Source organism: Lolium perenne, chromosome 4, assembly GCF_019359855.2.
Source record: "Lolium perenne isolate Kyuss_39 chromosome 4, Kyuss_2.0, whole genome shotgun sequence".
NCBI classification, from domain to species: domain Eukaryota; kingdom Viridiplantae; phylum Streptophyta; class Magnoliopsida; order Poales; family Poaceae; genus Lolium; species Lolium perenne.
In genome coordinates this window covers 200,862,954-200,882,618 of record NC_067247.2, presented here as the reverse complement: position 1 = coordinate 200,882,618, position 19,665 = coordinate 200,862,954, and the positions used below count along the sequence as shown (strand labels likewise).

Sequence of the window (19,665 nt, the reverse complement as noted above, 5' to 3'; positions counted from 1 at the left end):
TTCCGAGGAGGATCTACTACTTCCGCTGCCCGCTGGAACGGGGAGAAGGACGTCGTCTTCATCAACACCGAACGTGTGACCGAGTACGGAGGTGCTGCCCGATCGTGGCACCGTGATCAAGATCTTCTACGCGCTTTTGCAAGCGGCAAGTGATCGTCTACCGCAGCAATAAGAGCCTACTCTTATAGGCTTTGGAAATTTTCAAGGGTGAGTCTCGATCATCCCCTCGTTGCTCCCGTCTTCTAGATTGCATCTTGGCTTGGATTGCGTTCTCGCGGTAGGATATTTTTTGTTTTCTATGCAACGAATCCCTACACTTACTTTGAAGTTGATCATCATATGATAAGTGTTCTGGATTTCACTATTAGTAACTTTGTAATATGATGAACAATTTTACTCATAATTTTATCCATCATATCATGACGACTTTCCGAGACCATGTCTGTACATGCTAGGCTCGTAAAGTTTAACCTTAGTATTCGTATGTGCAAATCTGGCTTGCACTCGTTGCATGCACTCGTAGAATCTATAACACCCGATCATCACGAGATGCTTCGAAACGACGAGTCTTAGCAACGGTGCATACTAAGGACGATCACTTCATGGATATGCGAATATCGTTAGTGCCCCAATGATTGGAGGATTGGGACGCCTTGCGTCTTCAACCTTCGTACATTCCCATAAAACTTATGAGTTTATGTAGTCTCACCAAATTATATTCTATCATCTTGCAATAAGGTCTTAGATATCACATATATCTTATACCTTGATTATTTCTAAAAACTAAATTTTCAGCTCCTTACTTTTCAAACAGATCTGAACTTCAAGTTTCACGGAGACAAGATAACTTTAGGTACTAATTGAAACCATAGTTCTTTGAATCAACAATGTGAGGTTTACTAAAAGTTTGCAATAGGACTTAATCATTTCTTGATTCTTTAACAATACGGTACCAGTCGGTAAAGTTTCTTGTCAAAGTTTAACAGTATTTCTATCTCAATTTCAAGACTAGCGCATGGTAGAAAAACGGATGCCAATACAACAAAATTAATTCAAAATACTACTCAAACTATGTTTATGATAATTAGTTCATGTTTTAATCTAATTACTAATGAACTCCCACTTAATACAACATCCCTCATAGTTGTTAAGTGGTACACGATCCAAATCCACTACACCAAAACCGATCATCACGTGAGATGATGTAGCTTCAATGGTGAACATCAACATGTTGATCATATCATCCATATGACTCGTGTTCAACCTTTCGGTTTCCTGTGTTCCGAGGCCATGTCTGTACATGCTAGGCTCGTCAAGCAAACCCTAGTATTCCGCGTGTGCAACATGGCTTACACCCGTTGTATGTTGAGTTTATCACATCCGATCATCACGAGATGCTTCAAAATGACGAACAGTGCAACGGTGCATACGAGGGGAGAACACTTTATTATCTTGATATTAATGTGAGGGATCATCTTATAATGCTACCGTCGCGTTCTAAGCAAAATAAGATGCATAAAGGATTAACATCACATGCAATTCATATGTGATATGATATGGCCCTTTAGTCTTTGTGCCTTCGATCTTCATCTCCAAAGCACGGACATGATCTCCATCATCAACGGGCATGATCTCCATCATCGTCGGCGTAGCGTCAAGGTCCATGGCGCCGTCTTCATGGTTGTTCACCTCATGTAGCAACTATTACAACTACTTTGAAATACTACTCAACATGAAATTTAAAGACAACCATAAGGCTCCTGCCGGTTGCCACAATACAATAATGATCATCTCATACATATTCATCATCACATTATGGCCATATCACATCAGCAAACCCTGCAAAAACAAGTTAGACGTCTCTAATTTGGTTTGCATATTTTTCGTGGTTTAGGGTTTTCGAGTAAGATCCAATCTACCTACGAACATGAACCACAACGGTGATACTAGTGTTGTCAATAGAAAGCGTAAATTGAATCTTCACTATGGTGGGAGAGACAGACACCTGCAAAGCCACTTATGCAATACAATTTGCATGTCGAACGTGGAGCAAGTCTCATGAACGCGGTCATGTAAAGTTAGCCCGAGCCGCTTCATCCCACCATGCCACAAAGATGCAAAGTACTCAAACTAAAGACAACATAAGCATCAACGCCCACAAAACAATTGTGTTCTACTCGTGCAACCATCTATGCATAGACACGGCTCTGATACCACTGATGGGATTCGTAGCATAGAAAACAAAAAAATTCCTACCGCGAGAACGCAATCCAAGCCAAGATGCAATCTAGAAGATGGGAGCAACGAGGGGATGAATGAGACTAACCCTTGAAGATTTCCAAAGCCTACAAAAGGAGGCTCTCGTTGCTGTGGTAGACGATCACTTGTCGCTTTCAAAAGCGCGTAGAAGATCTTGACGGTGTCACAATCGGGCAGCACCTCTGTACTCGGTCACACGTTCGGTGTTGATGAAGACGACGTCCTTCTCCCCGTTCCAGCGGGCAGCGGAAGTAGTAGATCCTCCTCGGAATCCCGGCAGCACGACGGCGTGGTGGCGGTGGTGGTGGAGATCTCCGACAGAGCTTCGCCTAAGCTATGTGGGAGAGAGAGGGAGGAGGGAACCGCTAGGGTTTCTGGGAGAGGGGGCTCTTGGGGGGTGCGGCCATGGTGGTCTTGGTGTGGCCGGCCAGCCCCTCCCCTCCCCTCTTTATATAGGTGGAAGCCCCAAGGATTAGGTCAAAAGTCTTCGAATAAGACCCCAACATAAACCTTCCATATGACCAAACCTAGGGGGAGTGGGACTCCCCCCTTTCCTTTGGTGGGGTGGCCGGCCACCATGGGTGGACTCCTCCTCCCTTTAGGCTGGCCGGCCAAGGTGGGTGGAGTCCCTCTCTGGGACTCCACCTTCCATGCTGATTTCTTCCGGACTCTTCTAGAACCTTCTAGAAAAAATACCGGATCATTTTCAAACCTAGAAAATGACTTCCTATATATAAATCTTATTCTCCGGACCATTCCGGACCTCCTCGTGATGTCCTGGATCTCATCCGAGACTCCGAACAAAACTTCGAACTCCATTCCATATTCCATATCTACTTAAACGACATCAAACCTTAAGTGTGTCACCCTACGGTTCGCGAACTATGTAGACAAGGTTGAGACCTCTCTCCGACTAATAACCAATAGCGGGATCTGGAGATCCATAATGGCTCCCACATATTCAACGATGACTTTACTGATTGACTGAACCATTTACATACGATACTGATTCCCTTTGTCACGTGATATTTTACTTGTCCGAGGTTTGATCATCGGTATCTCTATACCTTGTTCAACCTCGTCTCCTGACAAGTACTCTTTACTCGTACCGTGGTATGTGGTCTCTTATGAACCATTCATATGCTTGCAAGCTAATTAGACGACATTCCACCGAGAGGGCCCAGAGTATATCTATCCGTCATCGGGATGGACAAATCCCACTATTGATCCATATGCCTCAACTCATACTTTCTGAATACTTAATACCACCTTTATAACCACCCATTTACGCAGTGGAGTTTGATGTAATCAAAGTACCCTTCCGGTATAAGTGATTTACATGATCTCATGGTCGAAAGGACTAGGTAACTATGTATCGAAAGCTTATAGCAAATGAACTTAATGACGTGATCTTATGCTACGCTTAATTGGGTGTGTCCATTACATCATTCATGTAATGACATAACCTTGTTATTAATAACATCCAATGTTCATGATCATGAAACCATGATCATCTTTTAATCAACAAGCTAGTTATACAAGAGGCTTACTAGGGACTCCTTGTTGTTCACATAACACACATGTATCAATGTTTCGGTTAATACAATTATAGCATGGTATGTAAACATTATCATAAACACAAAGATATGTTATAATAACCATTTTATTATTGCCCCTTGGGCATATCTCCAACACATATATACCATGATATATGGAGACCTAAAAGAATAATATACTTTTCTCTTGATACGATCCCAAGCTGATTCTACTACAAACGTGTATAGGTAAAAGGATGGCTAAATGTAAAGAAACTAAATAGGATAGCTAAATTCCATGTACGTATAAATCAATTTACTATGGTAATCTGACGCAAAAGATATATATTGCCCCATACCTTACAAAAAAAATTTGAGAACGTTGTGAGAAAATACTGGTGAGCTATAAGCACAGATGGGAGCTCTAGCACACACACATCCACATCAACTCGGCGAGTTTTTTTAGTAGATAAAAACATAACTTAGTATCTGAAAAGTGGTCAAAATGATGCATGATGAGAGCTAGAACTGCACTGCCAGTCGAGTGATGCCACACATAGGTTTCCTGCTTGTGTCTTGCACTTACAGACTAAAATAGAAATTGTTTCAGAAGGGAAAGCTTAGGTATAGGGTTTTGTTCCATAACATCTCCCTGTTGTGAATGTGCTCCACATCTAGCTCGGTAAATCACACCCCAGCAATACATCTTCTTTTGCGAATTTATCTAGTAGTAGCCTGTGTAATCTGAAGAATACAACAACATCAATAGCAACTCATCAAAAGAAAATACTGCCGGGATAATCATGAATGCTCTCTGGGCTTAGTGGTTGACTGAGATGTAGGTGGCAAGGTCATATGAAATGGAATATATCTTCCCAGTGGTGAAACTTCCAAAACTCAGACTTGTGAGAATTTGAAGTTATGAAGAAATATAGACAAGGGTTTCCATTTATGTTGGCCAAGAGTTGTGACGAGCATACTTGCACAACATAAATTAGTACCTTTTCACCAAGATGATTGAGATTCCAGACGGTATACTTGCACAAAACAGCATACCTAGGATGAGAGGAATAGACATTGGCTCAACATTCATGAATCCGTTCAAAGAGAAGTACTCATTGAGATTATTGCATTGCAGATACAATGGTAGAAAAAAGCTGAAGCTGCAGACATTAATCCCCTCACTCAGCTGGAGATTTGGAACAACAATCCATTTTCTTGTGATTTACAGCCGTAGTGCTATTTTAACAAAGTGACCTTAAAGTCATTCCAGCAAATAACCTGCAGGATACCAATCTTGTAGTAAAGAAGCAACATAGTAGTATGATTGGGGATGGGGGATTAGGAGGAACCTGGGAGGCTGGGCGGGGAGGAAACTGAAACGGATCACAGGCGACGGAGAGGGCCAGCACCCACGGTACATACATAGATTGATGTCGACATTCTAGAGTTAAATTTGTCCCATCAAGCTTTCAGATTATCCTATTGAGAAACCTGAAAAATCTCGAGCAGGGAGTCAGGGACGCATCCACGAGGTTGTTGAGATGATGAAGAGAATGGGGCTGATCCACTTATTAAAATGGAGAGAACTTGCTTCAGTTACTCCTGTGTTTGTTTGATTGGAAGATGAGGATGGGGTGGAAATGAATCGATGCAAAATTATGATTACTCCGTACCATTAGACGCATGAGGTGGAGAGGAGGGAATCAATATGAGTTATGGCGCAGACCTGCCGTGGAAGATATAGGAGGCGGAAGTGGTGTTGAAGAGAAGCTGAAACGAAAGTATTGAAGGATACCTGGACCACCGGACATAAATATCTGGAAAAATATGTCAATGGGTGACGTGGCTTCACCATATCACAGGAATTCATGTAGTGGAGTTCTACTATTTAGAGATAAAAGATAACATCTAAAAAAAAATGAAATAATATTAAATAAAATGTAGCATGAGCAGGAAACGAAATACGAAATGTGATATAGTTTGAACACAGAAACAAATATAAAAAAATACAAATTAAGATTGTCAACTTAATTTGTGCGGTCTATTATCTCCTTATGCCTCTTCTTGAACCAAGCTCTCTTCACCTCGTTCATGGCAGTCAAGTCAGCGGTCATGATCATGTGGTCCTCGGCCCGCATCTTGGCATTGGCATCATCAATGTCAAGCTTCCTCTTTTGAACATCATAGTAGTTCTTTAGGGCCTCTTCCTTCTCCCGGCGCTTCCTCTCCTCCCTCTTGTCCGTGGACACCTCTTTTTTTTAGCATACAAGTCCTTCAAGGTGCCAACCAAATGCATGGCCGAAGCATCACGCTTCATGTCGGCCTTGGTTGCCTTGTGGCCTCTTGGACGACTTGCACGAGAAGTGGAGCTTCCGCAAGGCTGGCCACCATCAATGTCAATGACGGTGGCATCTTTGGCAGTCTTGCTGCCAATCAAGCTCGCCATGTATGCCTCGTACCCCTCATCAAACTTTGGGGTGCCTCGGAGATCCTTCCAACAATGAGGGAAGGCAAAGGTCCTTCCTTCGTTCACCGTTTTGAAGTAATCCAAATTTTCCCACACCTATATCAAAATGAGACACACAATTACCAATGTATGTGCAAACAAACAAAGAACAAGTTGAGGTTGAGAATCATACCAAGTCCTTGACGCCGATGCCGCTAACGGGCCCCCGCTTCATGTGATCATACACCGCCTAGAACTTGTTGCATTCAGCTTGAATTATTGCCCACCTTTTTTGTATGGAGCACTCACTGTGGACGCTGTCAAATGGGTGCTCCCCGTACCGACGGTGCTCATGGAAGTAGTCATGGATCCGGTGCCAGAATGTGCCCCTTTTGCTCGGTACCTTTCAGTGGATCTTTCCCAATGGCCAACCCCCCTCGATGATCATTTTGTCCTTCAGATCCGTGTAGTTGCTGGTTCTTTTGCTACCCCGACGACCTCAAGCTTGTGCAGCGGCGGCTTATGTGAGCTCGTCAAGGAACAACGACTCCTCGTCGATGTTCAGTGCCGAGATTGCCAATGTTGTCCTCCTTTATGTCAATGAGAGCTGGCGGGGGAGCCTGCTCGATCGACGAAGGTGACATGGTGGTCGGCATCGTCGGTGCGTAAGACGGAGGGGCCTGCACCGTGGCCGCTATCTACAAAGATGGCGGCGCACACCACTCGACAATTTGTTGAACAAGGTGCACCAGCCATCACTGCTGCGGGCATCGGCCTCGGGGCCTTGGAGTGCGCCGCCGGCACACGGTTGAGGTCAATAGACGAAGGCGATGGCCCCGTCATGGACTCACCCACCTCCGGTGACACATCCCATGGCGGATACAAGAACCGACCCGTCGACGGCATCATTTCGTACGCGTCGGGCGGGTACCCAAACGGGGTAGACAGTGAGGCTGTTGACCGGGGAGGAAGCGGCCGGGTCACGGAGGAGCCAAAGCTTCCGCCCGAGGCTGTGCCGGCGCCCGTCGCGGCCAGCTGCGCGAGCACGTCGTGGCCGTAAAAGAGCATGGCATGCTCTTGCATGGCCTTCGCCTTCGCCTCCATTTGGAGGAGTTGGAGCTGCTCGGCCGCCTTCTGCCGCTCCTCCGCGGCGGTGGCCTCCCTCTTCCGTTGATCAAGCGTCCTGCGCCTCTCGGCACACTTCTTGTTCTCGACTGCCCTCTGCTCCGCGGTGAGTTTGGGCTTCGCCCGCCGCCCCGAGCTGCGCGATCACCGAAACGACCGGGACCTCCTCCGCGAGAGAAGTGACAACGGTGGCGAGCTCGGCCTCGTCTCCGATGGTGGCGGCAGCGACAACTTTTGTCGACCATCCTCTAGGTTTGAGGGGACTAGAGTGGAGTGACAATGGTTTAGGAGGCAGATACGCAGACCAGAGAAGGACAAGGGAAGGATGTGTCGGCGCGTTAGGCCACAAATTTGTTCGGTTCGACCCGTGGTGCCGTGTTGGAGATGGCCTAACCCCAGATTGTAGAAACCCGAACTGGAGAACGTATCCAGTGAAACCAAGCAATTTATGCACCGGCTGAACCCATGGGTTCCGAGCCTTTGGATGGAAAAGAAGGGGACACGATTCATTTTGAAGATGGTCTGGCAACGCATTTACACATTAGACCCCATAGTATGCTGAATACCCAGTCGATTCACAAACCTGAGTGTGTCTTCACAGACCACCCCATCGTCTCTCTCTTCGCTAATGTTCTGGAGGCGTGAGGTTGGGTGAACCAGATCCATATCTCTGAACTTTGTTCCTGCAGATTGTTTTAAAAGGATTGGGGATTTCGGAATTTCCCATCCTTTCTACTCACAATCCTCTCCTCTTCTATCCCAAAATTCCCCAATTCTTTTGCAAGTGAAGAGCTTCACGATTTGAAAGAGGGAGGAGAAGAGCAGCATGGCGGCTCGGGACCACGGCAGCACGGCCAGGCGTTCGTGATGTGAGACCCCCGGCCGTCCGCCCAACGACGCGAGCAGCCGCATCGGCGGCCAGGTCGGCCTCCACGGATGGTCTCCACCGCGCAGCAACGATTCGTGGACAGTACAAAGGTTAGTACCTATGTGAAACTGTACCGGCAGTCCCATTGTTTAGAGCATCTCCACTCGTCTCCCCACAAAGCCCCCCACGGCCACTTTTTTCCATCCGGACGGCGAAATTCGGCCCAGTCGCGCCCCCGGTTCCTCGTTTTGGTCCGGATTTGGGCCTATTTTCATCCGGCGATCCCACGCCATCCCCGGCCCCCCGGGGAGCGCTCGGGGACTCCGGATGAAGCTAAACCAACCGCCCACGCCCACGTGTCTCCTCTTTCGTCCGGATTTCCCGAGCCATCCTCTTTTTCCCCGAGAAACGCCGCTTGGGGAGCACACGACTGGGAAACTACTCCTCCCCACGCCAAATCTTCCTCCAATCCGGACGAAAATTTCGCCGGATTTGGGCGTGGGGAGCGCCAACGAGTGGGGATGCTCTTAGATCTGATACCTTCATTTTTCATCCAAAGCCCACAACCCACGGGTTCAGCCGGTGCACAGATTGCTCGGTTTCACTAGATACGCTCTCACCCGAACTAACCCTGACTCGAGAAGTCGAGATAACCGCGCGCTAGTGCGCTAGTGATTACCCTGCCCGCTTCCCCCTCCCACCCAAACAATCAATTCGTGCCGCCACGAGCCTTCTTCGTTGCGCGCCGCTGCCGCCGCCGCTGCCTCCTTCTCTCCCATCCTCTCCCCAGGCTCGCTGCAAGGGGGCGCCACGCGACGCAAAGCGAGGGGGAAAGAAGCCGCCCCGAACCCCTAAAACCCTAGCCTAGAGGGTCCTCCTCTTGACCCTCCCCAATCGGGATTGAGCCAAGAACCGACGGTCACCGGATCCCATTCGCGCTTCGGGGCCAGAGAGGGAAAGATCCGGGATTTCGCCGGGTAGGAGATGGTGAGTTCTTGGGTTTCTTCCTCCCCCGAGGGTTCTTGGTTCGATGCGGAAGGGTCCTCGATTCATTCGCCTGACCTTTTTTTTTCTGCCGTTCTTCCTTTCCTCGTGGCGCAGTCGTCGGACATCAGGAAATGGTTCATGAAGCCGCACGACAAGAATGCTGGTGCGGCCAAGCCATCCGGCACCGGTACTGGCGCCGCCGCGGCCAAGAAGCCCGTGCTCAGTATTCCAGAGAAGCCCGCGCCATCTTCGGTACAATGCTTCATACCCTTGTTTCTGGTTACGCATTCTTTTCTTGGTATCGGTGTCTCTCTGATGGTTTTTTCGTTAGTTTGTTTTCTTGATGGATGTATTTCTAAGTAGACCTGCATGTTGTGAAGTACGATTTTGCTCGCTGACCCCTAGTTTGGTCATTCTGGAAATTCTTAATTCATCCTGCTAATTATTATTGGTGTAATCTTATTTCGCAAACCATTGACAATGTTCTTACACTTCCAGAATATGCAAGGATTCTAGATTAAATTTTGGTTTACATTATACACACTATAAAGCTCATGAATTGGCTTCCACATTTGATGTTTGACGTCTCTCAGTTCATGTGAATCATTAGTAATCTGATGAATACTGGATTGTGCAGGTCTCTGGCAGTCAAGATGCTTCAGCTAGAAGGAAGACAAGCAAGTACTTCGCACCCAAAACAGAAAAAGATTCAGATGTTACCGACAAGAGTTTGCCTAAAAGAAAACTTCACAAAAGCAGCGACCAACTTGAGGATGACAGCAAGCCTTTGGCAGCAAACAGAGTCCTTAAGGCTGAAGAAGAAGACGACGACGATGACTTTGTGGCGCCTTCCAAAAGGAAAACCCCTGTGAAGCCACCACCATCAAAGAAGTTGAAGGCTGCATCTAATGATGATGACGAGGATGAAAGGATGGATGAAGATGCCAAGACCCCTTCCAAAGCAGCTGGAAGGGGAAGAGGGCGGGGAAGGGGAGGAAGAGGAGCAGTCCATGCAAAGACTGCTACTCCTGATGATGATGTTGGTGGTGGGGAGGACAGGATGGATGAAGATGCTAAGACTCCCTCCAAATCAACTGGAAGGGGAAGAGGAAGGGGAAGGGGTGGAAGAGGCGGAGGAACAGCTCATGGAAAGACTACTGGTCTTGATGATGATGCTGAGGAGGACAGGATGGATGAAGATGATAAGACCCCTTCCAAAGCAGCTGGAAGGGGAAGGGGAGGAAGAGGAGCAGGATCTACTCCTGGGGGAAGAGGGAGAGGAGGGGGTGGGAGAGGTTTCATGAATTTTGGTGAAAGGAAGGATCCTCCTCACAAAGGGGAGAAGGTAAATCATAATTGTTCTCGCATCAATAGTTTCTGAAAAAACCCAACGGCAAACATTTTATTCCATGTTCTGTAGGAAGTCCCAGAGGGTGCCCCTGACTGTTTAGCTGGTCTGACATTTGTCATAAGTGGCACTCTTGACAGGTGCGGGTTACTTTCTTCGTTGATATCAAGTGCTCTGTCTTATGATCATGCAACTACCAGTATGCATAACTATTCTAGCACTTCCAGCTTACCTGATTGAGATGATACTTACAATAAACCATCATACTTCTCTTTTTTTGCAGTCTTGAACGGGAGGAAGCAGGTGATGTAATAAAGCGTTATGGGGGCCGTGTGACTGGCTCTATTAGTAAAAAGACGGTAGGTGTAGCACTATATAGCTAGCTGCTGTAAGTGTTAATTGTCTATCATTGCTGACTGTTGACATTGCTTGTTGACAGAATTACCTGTTGGCTGATGAAGACGTTGGTGGTGTGAAATCTAACAAAGCAAAAGATCTGGGGTATTACTTGATAGCTTTGTTTTGAAAAGGATGCCGTGAGCTTGTTTAAGTTGTCACCTCTTCATACATGCTCACGTTTGTTGCAGGGTCCCATTCTTGACTGAAGATGGTTTATTTGATATGATCCGGAAATCAAAGCCTGCAAAGGCTCCTTCAAACAAACATGAAAATAACAGCAACTCTGAAAAGCTACAGAAATCACAGACGAAGAGCTCTCCAGTTAAAGTTGAAAAAAGAGGTAACCAGGAACTTCTGAATTGTAATGAATCTATAGTTCTATAGCACATACACATTCCTGCTTAGTTGCATGAACTTGAAACGTGATTGTAGTGTTTGTTCTGTCTTCTTTCTCTCTAACACCGTGTATGTTACTTTGATCTTATGAATATCATATCCATTTGTATGATTTTTTCTTCATATTTATCACTTCTCATGTTGTTAATGCTTATGCAATATGGTTTTTGAATCTTCAGCTGTTGAGCAAGTCAGTACCATGGACAAGAGTATTGCATCAAAGAGTGAAATTGCTTCCACTAACAACCAAAAGGCCAAGGTTGTTGACCGTGGTTCTTTGCAATGGACAGAAAAATATCGGCCAAAAGTTCCGAACGACATAGTAGGCAACCAATCAATGGTGAGAAGTTTCGCTTTTGGTTATTTTGGTCATATGTACATGTATGGACAAGCAACTTAGTTTGAATAAACTTTTGATACATAGGTTAAACAACTTCATGATTGGTTGAAAAGTTGGGAGGAACAATTCCTTCATCCTGGCCAAAAGGGTAAAGGAAAGAAGCAAACCGATGGTGGAGCTAAAAAGGCTGTATTGCTGAGTGGACCTCCAGGTATTGGTAAGACCACAACTGCAAAAGTTGTCAGTCAGATGCTTGGATTGCAGGCCATTGAGGTTTGTCTTTGTTCTTACGTATAATACGTATTTATCTTTCAGACAACTATTTGTTCTTTATTTACCTCTGAGACATAAATTAAAATGATGTATTCATAACAGGTTAATGCAAGTGATAGCCGCGGTAAAGCAGACTCCAAGATCGAGAAAGGTGTTGGGGGGAGCACATCAAATTCTATCAAAGAGCTTATCAGCAATGCCACTCTCAATTATAGTGACAACCGGTCTGTACCATAGAACATATGATGAACTTTTTGTACCCTTGACCCTTGATTTTATTTTTGTGATAATAAAGTGTCGAACAATTTCACAGGACAAAGAAGCCTAAGGCTGTACTCATCATGGATGAAGTTGATGGTATGTCTGCTGGCGATAGGGGTGGAGTTGCTGATCTTATTGCCAGCATCAAGATATCCAAGATTCCTATAGTTTGCATTTGCAATGACCGTTTTAGCCAGAAATTGAAGAGCCTTGTAAATTACTGTTTGCTACTCAACTTCAGGAAACCAACAAAGCAACAGGTTATTTCATGTCACATTCGTATTAATAATGATTTCTGTAAAGTATTATTAGTTTTCCTACTGTTGTCTATTACCTTGTTATTGCCCTTACTGCTGACTTTGACAACTGACATGCTGTTCTCACTTCTAAGTTGCTTGCAATATCTAGGCAGAGATGTAATTAGCGTGCTGCTACTCATTTTATCCCATACAAATCGTCTGTTTAATCTTGTTTTCCTGAACATTAGAAAACATGGTTATCTCATGTAAAGGTTCTTCCTGGTTTATTTTTTCCATCTCCTCACACTATATATATTAAGATGGAACATGCTTACTGCATTTGCACAAAAGTTTGTACTTTGGGGTTGGTTCTAACTTCTGTACTCAACAGATGGGTAAGAGGTTGATGGAGATTGCCAGGAAAGAAGGTATTGAAGCTCAAGAGGTGTGCTCAATATGCTCTCAGAGTTCTGTTATTCCAATCATTGATCAAAACTTCAAAACCACATGAATAGTATCACAATTAATTTAAACTTAAATTAAATATATAGTTTCATTTACGTGTATGTTTCCATTACTATGCTTTTCAGTTTCAGTTGCTAATATATGGTTTTCTCATCTGCTAGAATGCGATGGAAGAGCTTGCAGAAAGAGTACATGGAGATATTCGCATGGCACTCAACCATTTGCAATACATGAGTCTCTCACAGTCTGTGGTCAAATATGATGATATAAGATTACGCCTTAATAGTAGTGCCAAAGATGAAGATATCTCTCCATTCACGGCTGTGGACAAGTATGATCCCTTCTTTAGTGTATCAGATTGTATTTTATGGAGTTATTTAGTATTTTATAGTCAGTTTTTCTATGATCTGTTCATGTTTATTGATTAATATGCCTGTGGTGTCATAAAAGTGTCCTGTCTAATTTGGTAAGTGTTAAAGATGACCAAAGTTCCTGATTACTCTACTCTGCTGCTTGCTCTTTTTTGATATTTCTAATATCCTATAGGTATGACTACTGATTTGTGTTGGAAACTATATCACATAATGGCAGGGTAGATGGGTATAGTTTGTTCATGCTCTTGTGCTCTTTGTTTCAGGGAAGAATGAAACTATATCGTTCATGTTTTTGCATTTTATATGGAAATATTTTCTATTGGGTTTTGAACCAAAGTTCACCCTTTTCTAGGTCCTACTGTTTATCCATTGCAAAATTACATAATGCTGCTGCGGATGATAAAATTCAGTTGATGGTTTCATTCTGTGCTAAATAGATTTAGGATAAGACCTTTGTACATGTACTGAGTTGCAGCCCTAGAGATTTTGGTGATTTTAGTATAAAAATGTTTTAAAATAGTTTTTGTAGCGGCTAAGCATGCGAATTCCCAACTATTTTAGACACTCGAAGTTGGAACTATTTGCTCCTGCAATTTGTTAGTTTTGTAGCAGCTAACATGTAATTTCCAATTATAGACACTCGAAGCTGGAACTGTTTGCTCCTGTAATTCGTTAGTTCACTTCTTTTTGTTTTTGGATTTGATAGGGATTTAATCAGCTGTTTTTTTTTTCATTCACCTAGTTGTATGCTTGCTCCTATCAGATTAAATATATTTGCGGTTATAATTGGTTAATTAGCATTTTTTGCATGCCGCCTTTATGTTCATGGCTATATATTCAACTTCCAGGCTGTTCGGTTTCAATGGTGGGAGACTAAGGATGGATGAGAGAATGGATTTGAGCATGAGCGATCCTGATTTAGTTCCCTTGATTATACAGGTTTGGAATTCGATAGTGCAAATTTGTTTACTCATCTGTACAAGCGCATCCTTGTTTGCATCATGAGATTTTTTGGGTTTCTATGGATTTCTTTTCTACATACTTAATGCAGAGCTATTAATTAATAATAATAGTGTATCATGGCTTTTAATCTAGAATCTGAACTCTTATTTGTGCAATCAAATCCTACCTTGAGTGATAAGCCTAAAACGCATCCTATGTTTTCTGTTGCAAATTTAAGATTTTGTGAATCAAATCACTTATTTTCCTGACAGAATAAGTTATTTCCAACCCTACAAGTAGGCAGCAACATGCCACACCCCTAAGTGCTAAGCTTAGCTGGCAGTGACGCTTGGAGGCCCGTTGCTCCTGCTGAAGCCCACAATCGCGCCTCTGAACGAATTGAGAATCAGATAGGTTAAGTTTGTGCCATCAGAGGCTAGACTTTTTCTTCTGGAAGGCTGGATATGCTTGCTTCCAAGTTTCTATCATCCCAGCTTTTATATGAAGAGAAGTTCCGGCCATTGTTGGCTGTGCTGAACTCAAATATTTAGCTGAGTTGGTGTGTGCTAGAGCTGCGTACAAATTTATGCTCTAAGGCTGATTTTGCCTTTTAATTGTCCTGACAGTAGTTATTTTTTCCCAATTCAAAGCTGATGATGCACCCATTCTCTGTTGCTTCTGTGGTATGCCCGACTACATTCATGTGCTAACATGTGCCCGTTATAGGAAAATTATATCAATTATCGGCCTAGCGCTGTGGGGAAGGATGACAGTGGAGTTAAAAGAATGAATTATCTTGCCCGTGCCGCTGAGTCTCTAGCAGACGGTGATATTGTTAATGTACAAATAAGAAGATATCGGCAGTGGCAGCTGTCCCAAGCTGCTTGTTTTGCTTCATCTATAGTACCGTATGTACATTGATTTATCCAGATGATTTGATTTATCCAAATGTTCCAACCAAGATTACTAATCTCTTTAAAACAATTCCAGTGCTGCTTTGATGCATGGAAATAGAGAAGTCCTTGAAGCAGTAAAGTTCAAACCCTAACCATCCATTATCATTATTTCTATTTTTTTTCTTGTTTTCTGAAGACTAAATTGGATTTTTTTGCAGGGTGAACGGAACTTTAATAGGTTTGGTGGATGGTTGGGCAAGCACTCAACTACTAACAAAAACAAAAGACTAATGGAAGATGTCCATAGTCATATTCTTGCATCGCAGCAAGCAAATGTGGACAGGTGGGTACTTTTACACATCTTGAGTTTTATCACTGTTTGACTGGTCTTCTGCGGCTTTCTTTTAATATTCTCATTTCCAATGTATTATAGAATTGTTGGTTAAGACAGGTCACCTACTTGTTTCTTATCTGGTAACCTGTCATGAATAATATGCCCAATCTTAATTTTGCACATTAGACGTTTGGTGAACCCTATCTTCTATGTTCGCTAAGAAATTAATAACCTTTTTAATCTTTGTGGCTGTCAATGAGCTGAAATAAATTAACGTTAGCCACTAAGTTTTACGAATTCCGGAAGTAAGAAGTGAGACTGCTGATTTGACTAGGCAGGCACACTTCATGTCATTATCGGCATTGAATGTATCATTTCACATTGATATTTTGGATGATAGGGGAAGCATAACTCAGTGTTTCATTCCATAACCAGCTTGTGTCCTGCTGAATCCTACTTAAGTTAATGTATAAATGGTAAAATCTATTCTTTCCCTTTAACCACAAGAAACCACGTTCTTCACTGGTAAAAGTATGCTACTTATGTACATTGCTTGTAAAATTATTACTCCCTCCGATCCGAAAAAAGTGTCGAATGGTTAGTACAATTAGCATTTTCTAATTAAACCCTTCTCAAATCAGGAAATAAAATTCTAAACCCGTACCAGGCCGCACCACAGGTCCCCACCCTGATTGATACAAACCATCTGCCCTGGTCCCCCATCCCTAACCCCAATCCCCTCGTCCCAATTCCGCACACCGCCGCCATCTCTCCACACGCGGCGCCCCCCCGAATCCTACGCCGGCCGCCATCTTCCCTTCAGCTCCCGACGTGGCTGGCTGGAAGGAGACATCCCCCGCATTCCCATTGAAGCCGGAAGAGCCCGGACCTCCAGCAACACCCTCCCTGCCCCCATTCTCCGCCGCCCCCGGACAGGGAGAGGGCCACTGCTCGCTGCCCCTATTCTCTGCCGCCAGCAGGACTCTCGCACCGATGCCGCAGTCCAGCTCCTCCCCATCCCCCACCCAGGCTTTCTCGTCACCATGTTCTGGAAACGACGCGGCCCAGAGCCTCCATTCGCGCAGCGGACGTTATAGTGGAGTGCGGGTTGATAAAGAAAAACCTTATGGGTTATTTTGCAAAATCGCTGTTCCGACGCTTTTTTCGGATCGGAGGGAGTAATAACTCAATGAACATTGAAAAATAAAAAATATATTGGTTATTTTCTTGATCGTTTGCTTTATCACTGGGGACCACAATGAAACTATAAGGACCATAGTGTCACCTGCTAGGAAAAATGTACGGGCCATCCTGATGTAATTACTTTTGAACAATTGCCTTCATAGTGAGCGACTTGAAGGGTGCCTTACCCTTCTCTTAACCTGCCTAGCTGGCATTTTAAAGATAAAAACTACTCCCATCTGATACATATGGATCAGAGGGATCAGGGATCATGTTTTTCTACTCAAACCATGGTGCTCATCGTTTGTGTGGTAAGCATTGACCAAAACTTGGGATCTTTTGACAATGTTTTAACTTGAAAGAACATAATTTGATCTTAAACTGGATCTGTGCTATTTTTTATTGTAGTCTAAGTTTTATAATTGTTGGCAACTGCAGGGAGGCGTTGAGGCTCGATTATCTCACTCTTCTCTTGAGACAATTGACTGGCCCACTGAAGACAATGCCTAAGGTATTGTTATCATAAATCATGATGTGCTATATGAATAGACTCCATTTGTCATTGTATTCCAGTATACTAAAAATGTTCCTTTTCGGACTTATCGTGATCATTCACTGAATTAGTTAAGCATGAAAAGATTTTTGTTCAAAGCTTCCATAGAAGATTCATTAAGTATTATCTGTCAACTGCTGGGCTGGTTCAAATGTACTGTTGCATATTGTTTGAATTGCATGTCTTACAGATGTGCTTCTCATGAGGAAATATTGCGTGATGAATTAGCTCATTTTTAAACGTAATATTTGTTCTTATTTAATAATTTTGTCAAAGAGCTGGTCAATTTGACACAAAGGCTTCCACCCACGTGCTTTCTTAATTCAACTATTACCATCTTAGATTTTGTATATCCTTTGTTGGCAAAATATGGGGAACATTTTTCCACACTCTACATGCACTTGACACTTTAGTTTAACAACTTAGTGCTGTAATCCAACCTTTTTTTTGTAATGCAGTAATCGTGCAGTGCATTTCCTGTGCAGGAACTTTTATTTTAAAACTCTGGTGGTGATCTCATATTTGTTAATTCGTGCAGGATGAAGCTGTCCAAAAAGTGGTGGAGTTTATGGATACTTACTGTTTAACCCAGGAAGACTTTGACACACTTGTTGAATTATCCAAATTTAAGGTTGGTGATTATTCTAAAAGCTTTTGATGTTTTCCTCCATCTAATGGTATTCATTAACTGTCTCTTTGAGTGGCAATGTTACATAATACAAATAAGTTTTGCAAGTAGCTTTTCTGTAACTGTATATGTTGCATTGTGCTAATGAGGACTTCTGAATTGATTTGATGACTTGTTTGAGATAGTTGCAACTGTTGCGTTTATCTTTTGTGGTGTGTATTCAAGTTCATCATATGGACTGAAAATTGCTCGAGTACATCAATGAAATATTAAGCTTGTGAAATGAAAACTCATGCAATAGAGATGACAGTGCGGTTGCAAACGTAAAATACAATAACGATACCGTGAATCTTCTTGGTTGTATCGTGCATGTGCAGTGTCACGGTAATTGGGTATTAGGTCCACAGACTTATGTAGTCTGTTTCTGGGGTTGTATTGGTGATTTAAAAAGTAGTTTCGTTAGAAAAGTTCAGTTCAGAAGTTTATAACTACCACTCAGTATACTCAAACTGTGAGCATCCATGCAGGCTAATGTCTTAGTTGAGCAAACTTGTTTGAGTATAATTGGCATTGCCATCTTTCCTTCTGATGGTGCTGCTCAATATGTTTTTGTTTGGCAGGGCCATCCAAATCCTATGGATGGTATTCAACCAGCTGTTAAAAGTGCCTTGACGAAGGCTTACAAACAAGGAAGTAGTTGTCGTGTTATTCGATCAGCAGATCAAATAAATATCCCAGGCATGAAAAAAACATTGAAGAAACGAGTAGCAGCAATCTTGGAGCCATTGGATGAGAGTTTGCCTGAAGAAAATGGAGTAGCATCAGCTGAAGGTGATGAAGACGAACCTTCTGATGCTGAAAATGATGGTATGTGCTTTCTTCTTGGTCAATAAACAGATAAGGGTTTTAAGGTAAGGATAAACATAATGCAGAAGTAGAATTGTTGATGCTTAACACTACTGTTTGGCCAGGGATGAATTTATATCTTTACATGCATTTGGTGCCAGTATGTACTGCCATACCATCATCATATACTCCCTCCGTCCATAAAAGGATGTCTTAGATTTGTCTAAATTTGGATGTATCTGTACACTAATCTGTAACATTTTTTTGTGCTTTAATCTGTAACATGCCATGTAGGCCTTTAGCCAGCCAAACTACAATGGAGCTGCTGTTGTGATTCAAGTAGCAGCATGCTGTGGTGATCAATAATTTCTGCAGCGTGTGTTGTTGTTTAACCGCTGCTCTGTTTGTCTATCAGATGAACTTGCTCCTGGTGACTCGAAGCCGACACTGGACCTGCAGAGTGATAAGAAGAAAGGTTACTTGTCATTTTCTGCCTTTTTTGTCGGCAGTGTTGTCTCAGCATATAAGTGGCTCTAACTAATTTGTAATTTTGATCCTACTCCCATAGGAATTCAAGTGCAGCTGGACCTGAAGACCAATGGCAGCGGGTCAAGCGCAAAGAAGGCGCCAGCAAAATCAAAAGCTTCAGGGTCTGCAGGGAAGGCTGCGGGAGGCTCAGCCGGGAAGAGAAAGAGGTAGTCCGTAGCGAGTCTGATGTGCTGGAGCAGAATGGGGTTCAAAATTTGTCTTGTACATATCCTTGTAGGGAGTAGGCAACGGTGTATCTGCTCCAGATGTTCGTTACCTCGGCCCGTAGTAGTTGTGCTTCACTGTATTGGCATTTAGCCTGCCTGCCAGAAGCGAGATAACCAACTTGACTTGCTGTTTCTTTCTGCTCACAACGTTTTTTTAAGTCTTTGGTCACGAGCTGTTGACTTTGCTTCTGTATCTGATGTAGTTTCTTTA

The 19,665-nt window shown here is 43.5% G+C and overlaps 1 protein-coding gene across 1 annotated transcript; it reads left to right on the top strand.

Annotated features, from left to right (window-relative positions):
• Positions 1–8,864: 8,864 nt before the first annotated feature.
• LOC127295165 (replication factor C subunit 1) lies at positions 8,865–19,665 on the top strand. Its single transcript, XM_051325065.2, has 22 exons — positions 8,865–9,223; positions 9,338–9,475; positions 9,861–10,568; positions 10,644–10,711; positions 10,855–10,930; positions 11,011–11,072; positions 11,159–11,310; positions 11,546–11,706; positions 11,791–11,979; positions 12,082–12,203; positions 12,293–12,500; positions 12,871–12,924; positions 13,106–13,275; positions 14,167–14,257; positions 14,987–15,168; positions 15,251–15,290; positions 15,375–15,499; positions 17,111–17,183; positions 17,764–17,856; positions 18,474–18,720; positions 19,115–19,174; positions 19,268–19,665. Exons 1-22 carry the CDS (start codon positions 9,221–9,223, stop codon positions 19,396–19,398), a joined length of 3,153 nt encoding a protein of 1,050 aa, XP_051181025.1. The 5' UTR covers positions 8,865–9,220; the 3' UTR covers positions 19,399–19,665.